Genomic DNA, 9,805 nt, shown 5'->3' on the forward strand with positions numbered 1-9,805 from the left:
GAAAATACACATTATAAGGTCAATCTGCTTATCCCAATCCTTCGAGGTTTCACTACAAAACTTTTTCAAGAGTGCTTTGATGGTCTGATGACTACGTTCAAGAGAACCCTGTGAAGCAGGATGATAGGGGCTGGACAATACCTGTTTGATGTTGAACTCCTCCAGTGTCCTTTTGAAGAGATCACTGGTGAAGTTGGTACCACAGTCACTTTGAATCTCCCTGGGAAATCCGTATTGAGTGAAGATCTTCAATAGATGTTTTATAACCGTAGCAGCCGTGATGTTCTTCACTGGAACTGCTATGGGAAATCTGGTGGTAGGACACAGGATGGTTAGGATGTAGGCGTTACCTGAACTGGTCCGAGGTAAAGGACCAACACAGTCTATTATGAGTCTGTGGAAAGGTTCCGCAGGCACCTGTATGGGAATCAGTGGTGCTCTGGGAATGGAGACGTTCGGTTTGCCTGCCATCTGACATGTATGACACTGTTTTACGTACTGTTTGACGTTATTTACCATACCTGGCCAGTAGTAGTCTTGACGAATCCCATGGTAAGTCTTGTTGAAGCCGTAGTGGGAGAATGCTCCGTGGGCCAGGTGTAGAATAGTGGGCCGCAGGCTGGTGGGAATCACAAGTTGTTCGATGTTGGCCCAATCGTCCTCCTCCTTCAGTTTACTGGGTCTATATCTGCGGTAGAGCAAGTCGTTCTCTAGGAAGAACCCAGGAATACTGTCGGGTTGAGTCTCAGCCTGGAAAAACAATGGTGTTAAAGTAAGATCTTCCCTCTGCAACTTACGGAACTCCAACTTGGTCAGATGCGGGGGTAGTTTCTGAGGGTCTTGAGGGACAGCGGTAGCAGTAGAGTCAGCTGGCTGTGGACGTGCGGCTTGTGCACGGGTGGTCACGAGAACCGGAGGAGAAACTTCATCACTCTCTTGAACCTCTGCTGGAACATACTCTAGAATAGGGTTTATTGGCACAGAGTTACACACCTGGGGTTTGTCCATGACGATCAGGTTGGTCGGTTGCAGGTCTTCTGCCAAGTCGTTGCCTAGGAGAAGTTGCACTCCAGGCATGGGAAAAGGCTTTTCCCTGACGGCGACTTGGACTTCCCCGTTCACGTAGGGACAATCCAGGTGGACTCTGGCGAGAGGGTATGGAGTGGAAGCAGTGAGGTCAGTGATGAAGACTGTTTCTCCGGTGTAGACGATGTTGGGCACAGCCGACTTCAAGATGATCGATTGTAGAGCCGCTGTGTCCCTCAAGATCTTCAATTTGAAACGTCCCTCCGGATTTGAACCGTTGGCAGAGACAGTTCCAGTATACAGGTGGTTACTGAAAAGAGAAAGATCATTAACATTAACACCAACATTCATCACAGGCTTACCGGACTTAGGAGGAGTTGGTTTGGGTCTTTGTTGGTCAGTGGTTCCCTTGTATTGAGACTTACCACACTTGTCTATGGTATGTCCATAGAGTCTACAATACTTGCAGTACAGTTGTGAACCAGCTTGATCGGGGCTCACCTTCTCGTAACTGTACCACGACTTCTTACTGGAGGATGGTTCGGGTGTCAGCCGGTGGATGAGGCTGTAAGTGTCAGCCGACTTAGCACACTTCAGGTAGTCGGTTTCTTCTTTATCTGCTAAGTAGAGGCGGACAGGAGGTGGCACACGTCTCAAGAATTCTTCAACAAGTATCAGGTTGACGAGTTCTGTAAAAGTAGAGACATGTGCTGCTTCCAGCCATTTCATGAAATACCTCCGTTTCGTGTTAGCAAACTCGAGGAAGGTAGTGGTACTTGCCTTCAGGTGGTCACGGAATTTCCTTCTATAACTTTCAGTAGAGAGGAGGTAGGCGTCCAACACTGCTTGTTTCAGAGTGTGGTAGTCATTCTCAGACGCCAAAGTACTGAGTGTGACTGCAGCTCTACCTGTAAGATGGACTCTGAGAAGTGTGGCCCATTGGTCGACAGGCCAACTGAGTTGATTAGCAAGGGTTTCAAAGGTGGTGAAAAACACATCAACTTCTGCTTCTACAAAGGATGGCATTAACTTACTTGCATGTGATATATTAAAACTGACGGGAAGATTGGCAGTAGCTTGTTGGCGTTGAGTGAAGTGTGAAGTTTCCAAGGCGATTTCACGTTGACGACACTCTAGAGCCAGAGTTGCTTGTTGCTTGTCATGTTCGCGTTGCATCTCCAACTCGCGTTGTTTGGTTTCAAGCTGTTCTCGTTCCCGTTCACGGAGTAATGCAAACTCACGTTCCTTGAGGGCGATTTCACGTTCTTGTTCGTCTCTCCTCAAAGCAGCTTCGCGTTCACTGAGGGTGATTTCTCGTTCTTGTTCTTCCCTCCGTATGGCAGCTGTTCGTTCTTCAATCTTGGCCAGCTCTAGTTTGAGTTTCATCGTTGCCAAATCAGTTTTTTCTGCAATATAGTAAGTTTCATGAGTTTCAGAGTCTATCTTACCTTGCTCTAAATAGTAATCCAGCAACAGGTTGTGTAGGTCATTTTTGTTGGCTTGGTAGGGAACTTCTAGTTGATACTCATGTGCAAGAGTTTGTAATTCAGTCTTCTTGGCACGACTTAAAGTCCCTATTTCACCTGCTGGATTTGTACGGAAAGCTTGGAGACGAAACATGGTGAAATTAGCAAATAAAGGTACACGAATATTCAATAGTGAATGTCAGAAACAGGACAACGTGGCAACTGGTACCTATCCTGTGAGATCTTTAACAATTAAAGTTAAGTAAAAGATGTTAAATGATTAAATTAAATCAAGGGCGCAGGAAATCTTGTACCCGGTACTCATGTAAGAGAATAAGGGCAAGAAAATCCTACTAACAAATGAAACAGAGTTTCGAAAACAAATGAAACAGTTAAATGCTTCAAAAGTAAAATTGGTAGTCCAAAGATGTAGGCATACCTTGCCAAGTCTCTATAGGACATAAAGCAAGTTTTTCCTACTGAATTTAATATGATACTTACAGAATTAGCGAACTTTTGTGCTCTGAAAAAGTAAGCTAATTCCCTACCGTTGTATGTATCATCATCTCTGACTGACGTGTAGGGGTGCGAGGTGTCAACTGGTGACGAGAACTGCTGCTGAGGTCCCAATTCAGCAACTAAAGTTCGAGCTAGAGGAACTATGGCCCTCTTTGTCCTCCTACAGTCAGATTGCAGAAGATTGGGTACTCTTGACCCGGGGCAGACCACAGTACCAGGGTACCAATATGATGATCTGTCAGAATGAGAAATATTCAAGGGACATAGATGGTAAACACGAGTAATAACACGGAGGGAGAGATGACCAATTAAGAGTATGACTGCGGCCTACAGTCACCACGTAATCCAAAGTTGTCTCACCTTCACCATATGTTACTCCCGTAATGCACAATACACCGCACCTTATAAAAAATGAAAGTGAATATGAAAAATAGTAAAGCTACGTTAACAAAGTTAAATACGCTTACCATAAATTACCACTTGGCACCAGTACCTGAGTGAAGCTCCCGGACAGGCCCCCATATAACTTGTGACAGTAACGCGTTGGTGTTCGGCTGTTTAAGGCTAGGGGTATGGCCTCGTCACATAGTTATAAAAAAAAATAGAAAAACTGGAACTTCGTCTGTGGTAAGGTAAGGAGAAGACACACAAAACACAAGTAAACTTTACCAATGAAATTTTAATTACGTTAAAGAAATAAAACATGAATAAAATGCACAAACAAATTCGTATAATAAAATCAATCAATCAAAATAATAAGAATAATTAAATGACACAATGAAAAGTTACGTTAAGATAAAATAACAGGAAGTGCAACACAAAATAAAGGGAAGGTGCTGGAATATTGGCTTTAAGCTACCACCTCTCTCAGTACATGCAAACGTCTAGTCGGGAGGAGTGATAACCACGAAAGCACTGAATATTCTGAGGACTGAGGTCGTGGCGACCCCAGACATCAAGTAGTATGGGGGGGCGAGTGCAGGTGCAGCCAGACCGGCGACCAATCAGCTGAGCCGGTAGCGATCAACAGGTAGTTTGGCGGTTTGAGTCCGAACAGGTGTCTCTGGCTGCAACGTTTTGCGCTCTGGCAAACCTTGCTGGTGTTGTTGTCGTTGTTGGACATTTCTTCCATAGTAGTATTATATAATTTCAACGACGTAATTATGGAGGGAAGAGCAGGCTCAATCTCTTGAAGGAGATTATCGTCACAATATATATATATATATATATATATATATATATATATATATATATATATATATATATATATATATATATATATATATATATATATATATATATATATATATATATATGCAAACAAGCCTGAATATTCCCCAGGACTATATGCGAATGAAAACTCACACCCCAGAAGTGACTCGAACCCATACTCCCAGGAGCAACGCAACTGGTAACTACAGGGCGCCTTAATCCACTTGACCATCACGGCCGTCAAAGGAAGTGATAGCCGAGGCTATTTGAACCACTTCCCCGACGGCAACTCGGATGGTAATCTTGGGCATAGCATTTCACCAAATCACCTCATTCTTTGGGGCACACGTGAGGAACACAAATGCGAACAAGCCTGAATGGTTCCAGGACTATATGCGAATGAAAACTCACACCCCAGAAGTAAGTTCGAGTCACTTCTGGGGTGTGAGTTTTCATTCGTATATAGTCCTGGGGACCATTCAGGCTTGTTCGCATTTGTGTTCCTCACGTGTGCCCCAAAGAATGAGGTGATTTGGTGAAATGCTATGCCCAAGATTACCATCCGAGTTGCCGTCGGGGAAGTGGCTCAAATAGCCTCGGTTATCACTTCCTTTGACGGCCGTGATGGTCAAGTGGATTAAGGCGCCCTGTAGTTACCAGTTGCGTTGCTCCTGGGAGTATGGGTTCGAGTCACTTCTGGGGTGTGAGTTTTCATTCGCATATAGTCCTGGGGACCATTCAGGCTTGTTCGCATTTGTGTTCCTCACGTGTGCCCCAAAGAATGACGTGATTTGGTGAAATGCTATGCCCAAGATTACCATCCGAGTTGCCGTCGGGGAAGTGGCTCAAATAGCCTCGGCTATCACTTCCTTTGACGGCCGTGATGGTCAAGTGGATTAAGGCGCCCTGTAGTTACCAGTTGCGTTGCTCCTGGGAGTATGGGTTCGAGTCACTTCTGGGGTGTGAGTTTTCATTCGCATATAGTCCTGGGGACCATTCAGGCTTGTTCGCATTTGTGTTCCTCACGTGTGCCCCAAAGAATGAGGTGATTTGGTGAAATGCTATGCCCAAGATTACCATCCGAGTTGCCGTCGAGGAAGTGGCTCAAATAGCCTCGGCTATCACTTCCTTTGACGGCCATGATGGTCAAGTGGATTAAGGCGCCCTGTAGTTACCAGTTGCGTTGCTCCTGGGAGTATGGGTTCGAGTCACTTCTGGGGTGTGAGTTTTCATTTTCATATATATATATATATATATATATATATATATATATATATATATATATATATATATATATATATATATATATATATATATATATATATATATATATATATATATATATATATGTCATACCTAGTAGCCAGAACGCACTTCTCAGCCTACTATGCAAGGCCCGATTTGCCTCATAAGCCAAGTTTTCATGAATTAATTGTTTTTCGTCTACCTAACCTACCTAACTTAACCTAACCTAACTTTTTCGGCTACCTAACCTAACCTAACCTATAAAGATAGGTTAGGTTAGGTTAGGTAGGGTTGGTTAGGTTCGGTCATATATCTACTTTAATTTTAACTCCAATAAAAAAAAATTGACCTTATACATAATGAAATGGGTAGCTTTATCATTTCATAAGAAAAAAATTAGAGAAAATATATTAATTCAGGAAAACTTGGTTTATTAGGCAAATCGGGCCTTGCATAGTAGGCCAAAAAGTGCGTTCTGGCTACTAGGTACGACATATATATATTGTGACGATTATCTCTTTCAAGAGAGATTGAGCCTGCTCTTCTCTACATCAAGTTATGTATATTACACAGCAATACGGTGCTACCTTCAAGATACGTCTACCAGTAGCACAAAACGTTTTGACCAATAGGCAAAACGTACCCAAGACTCACTCCCTCCACGCCGGCTCGTCATCAACCAGCCAACTTCCCTTCCCAGCCTACCTACTCCTGATTGGTGACTCGCCGACTGCACACCTGCACTTCTGCACCTCAGCGCCCTCTACCTGAGTCGATATCTGGGCTTGAACCAGCAATTGAAGTCAGAATATCCTTGTTCTCTCAAGCAGTGAACAACTAACTGATATACACTGTGTATCAGGAGGATGTTTCTCAGCTAGCGCCATATTCTCAGCACCTGATTATTTTTCACTGTGTATTTATATTATTGTAGAGTAACTTCATCCCTATTATTCATTTATATTACATGTTTTTGACTTGTTTGTTTGCACTGTACATTGCCAAGGGATTGTCTTTGTTTATAATTTGTTTTCTATATTAATTAATGTTTCATTGTTCGTACTATGTGTTTTGCGTGTCTTCCCTTACTTTACCACAGATAAACAGCCAAGCAGTCTATCTTTTTTTTTTGTAAGTGTGACTAGGCATTGACACCTGCCATTGGAGGACTGCCGAACATCTACACTCCTACACTTTCCCATCACATTTAAGGGGGGGCCTGTCCTAGGAGCTTCACTCAGGTACAAGTACCAGAACGTAAATTTGTGGTAAGTGTACTTGGCTTTGATACAGTTGCTTTTCAATATTTTCATTACTTTCAATATTTATTTGGTGCTGTGTGTATTGTGCATTCCGAGAGTAGCATATGCTGAGTGTTGGATAACTTTGGATTACGTGGTGACTGAAGGCCTCAGTCACTCTCTTAACTCGTCATCCCTCCCTCCGTGTTATTACTCGTGTTTTCCACCTTTTGTCCCAAGGATATTTCTCAATCTCAGACAGATCATCATTTTGGGTACCCTGGTACTTTGGTTTGTCTTCGGGTCAAAGCACCCTATCTTCTGCAATCCAACGGAAGGAGGATAAAGAGGGCAATAGTTCCTCTAGCACGGACTACGTTGCTGAGTTGGGACCTCAACAGCAGTTCTCCTCACCAGTTGACACTCGCACCCCTACACGTCGGTCAGAGATGATGATATTTACTTAGGTAGGGAATTAGCTGTATTTTTTCAGAGCACAAAGTTCGCTAATTCTGTAAGTATCATATTCATTTAGTGGGAAACCCCTTGCTTATGTCCTATAGAGACTCAGCAAGGTATGCCTACATTCTTGGACTACCTTATTCACTTTTGGAACAATTAAATGTTTCATTTGTTTTAGAAACTCAGTTTCATTTATTTAGTAGGATTTTCTTGCCCTTATTCTCTTACATTGAGTACCGGGTAAAAAGATTTCCTGCGCTTTTGATTGACAAATCATTTACCATACTAAAATTTACTTTAATTGTTAAATATAAAATTCCACAGGATAGTTACCAGTTGCCACATTATCCTGTTACTGACACTTACCATATCACAAGTATTCGTTGTACATTTATTTGCTATTTTTCACCTTTTTTCGTCTCCAAGCTTTTCGTAACGATCCAGCAGGTGAAATAGGGAACTTAAGTCGTGCCAAGAGGACCGAATTACAAACTTAAAACATAGAAAACAACTCCGCTTATTAGGCAAATCGGGCCTTGCATAGTAGGCCGAGAAGTGAGTTATGGCTACTAGGTACGACACTTATATATATATATATATATATATATATATATATATATATATGCAGAAAATCCACAGAGAAATAAGAAAGTAAGTGAACGTTTCGGCCTGTTAAAGCCATTGTCAACACAAGACTGACTCACAAGAAAACTCACGCAACTGGTATGTACAGGACGCCTTAATCTACTTGACCATTACCACCGGACAAAAACTGATGGTAGCCGACGCTATTCAGCGCATCAGCCCGCCGGCACTCTGATGGTAATCTTGGGCATAGCATTTTATAAAATAAAATGTCTTTTATTTATTAAAAATATAAATTATTTATTAAAAAATAAAATGCTATGCCCAAGATTACCATCAGAGTGCCGACGGGCTGATGGGCTAAATAGCGTCGGCTACCATCAGTTTTTGTCCAGTCGTGATGGTCAAGTGAATTAAGGTGTCCTGTACATACCAGTTGTGTTGCTCCTGGCAGTATGGGTTCGAGTCACTTCTGGGTTGTGAGTTTTCAGTTATATATATATATATATATATATATATATATATATATATATATATATATATATATATATATATATATATATAATATAATATAGTAGCTGAAGTATGTTGACCAGACCACACACTAGAAGGTGAAGGGACGACGTCGTTTCGGTCCGTCCTGGACCATTCTCAAGTCGATATATATATAATTTATATATATATTATATGGGGGGAGGCGCATGGGTCAATAGGGGTTCTGTAATTTATTAATACCTATGTAGTCATGTTGGGTGGGAGAGTGGGCGCTGCGTCTTGGTGTTGATGAAGGTAAAATGTACTTTATATTAATATAAATGTATGTTTTTCATATTAAACAAAAATTATTCATTAAATTTATATATGTTATTTAAATCAATAAAATTACTTGCATCTTTCGCCAAGACACACAACGGGTTGTGAATAAGTTGTGAAGACAACGACATGGATATAACACTTTGTGAAGACAACGACAAGTGCATAACACTTTGTGAAGACAACGACAAGTGCACAACACTTTGTGAAGACAACGACAAGTGCACAACACTTTGTGAAGACAACGACAAGTGCATAACACTTTGTGAAGACAACGACAAGTACATAACACTTTGTGAAGACAACGACAAGTACATAACACTGTGTAAAGACAACGACAAGTGCATAACACTTTGTGAAGACAACGACAAGTACATAACACTGTGTAAAGACAACGACAAGTACATAACACTTTGTGAAGACAACGACAAGTACATAACACTGTGTAAAGACAACGACAAGTACATAACACTTTGTGAAGACAACGACAAGTACATAACACTGTGTAAAGACAACGACAAGTGCATAACACTTTGTGAAGACAACGACAAGTGCATAACACTTTGTGAAGACAACGACAAGTACATAACACTGTGTAAAGACAACGACAAGTACATAACACTTTGTGAAGACAACGACAAGTACATAACACTGTGTAAAGACAACGACAAGTGCATAACACTTTGTGAAGACAACGACAAGTACATAACACTGTGTAAAGACAACGACAAGTGCATAACACTTTGTGAAGACAACGACAAGTGCATAACACTTTGTGAAGACAACGACAAGTACATAACACTGTGTGAAGACAACGACAAGTACATAACACTGTGTGAAGACAACGACCAACACTAAACAAGGTGTAAAGACAACGAAAAGTGCAAAGAAAATGAGTTGAAAGCAATGAGTAGAGAACTAGTGTCAAAGACAACGACAAATACGACACACATTGTGTACAACAACAACAATAACAACAACAACAAGTGTTGAACAAATTGTGACGACACCGACACGAGCACAAGCGGGCAACACCTTCACGAGTGTGACAACATTATAGCTCTCATATATCATTGTTGCAACACAAATATAATGCAAAGTTGACAACAGAAAGTTTATTTACACAGAGACATCACACCGACGTGATATATGTCAACGAGAAAATTAACTGGAGCTTAGGTTAGGGCTCCCGTTGGTTTTTTCAGTAAGAACATTGAAATAACTGTCTCTCAGAAC

General features: G+C 41.5%; 1 protein-coding gene across 1 annotated transcript; it reads left to right on the forward strand.

The window, feature by feature from the left end:
• Nucleotides 1-8,698: 8,698 nt before the first annotated feature.
• Nucleotides 8,699-9,427, forward strand: LOC138360164 (uncharacterized). Its single transcript, XM_069320109.1, has one exon. It carries the CDS (start codon nucleotides 8,699-8,701, stop codon nucleotides 9,425-9,427), a length of 729 nt encoding a protein of 242 aa, XP_069176210.1.
• The last annotated feature ends 378 nt before the right edge of the window (nucleotides 9,428-9,805 follow it).

The sequence above is a fragment of the Procambarus clarkii genome, unplaced genomic scaffold (genome assembly GCF_040958095.1).
Source record: "Procambarus clarkii isolate CNS0578487 unplaced genomic scaffold, FALCON_Pclarkii_2.0 HiC_scaffold_98, whole genome shotgun sequence".
Lineage (NCBI taxonomy): Eukaryota > Metazoa > Arthropoda > Malacostraca > Decapoda > Cambaridae > Procambarus > Procambarus clarkii.

Bases quoted from the DNA above. Each gene is read 5' to 3' on its own strand.
- LOC138360164 (XM_069320109.1), top strand. From the start codon at position 8,699: ATGGATATAACACTTTGTGAAGACAACGACAAGTGCATAACACTTTGT.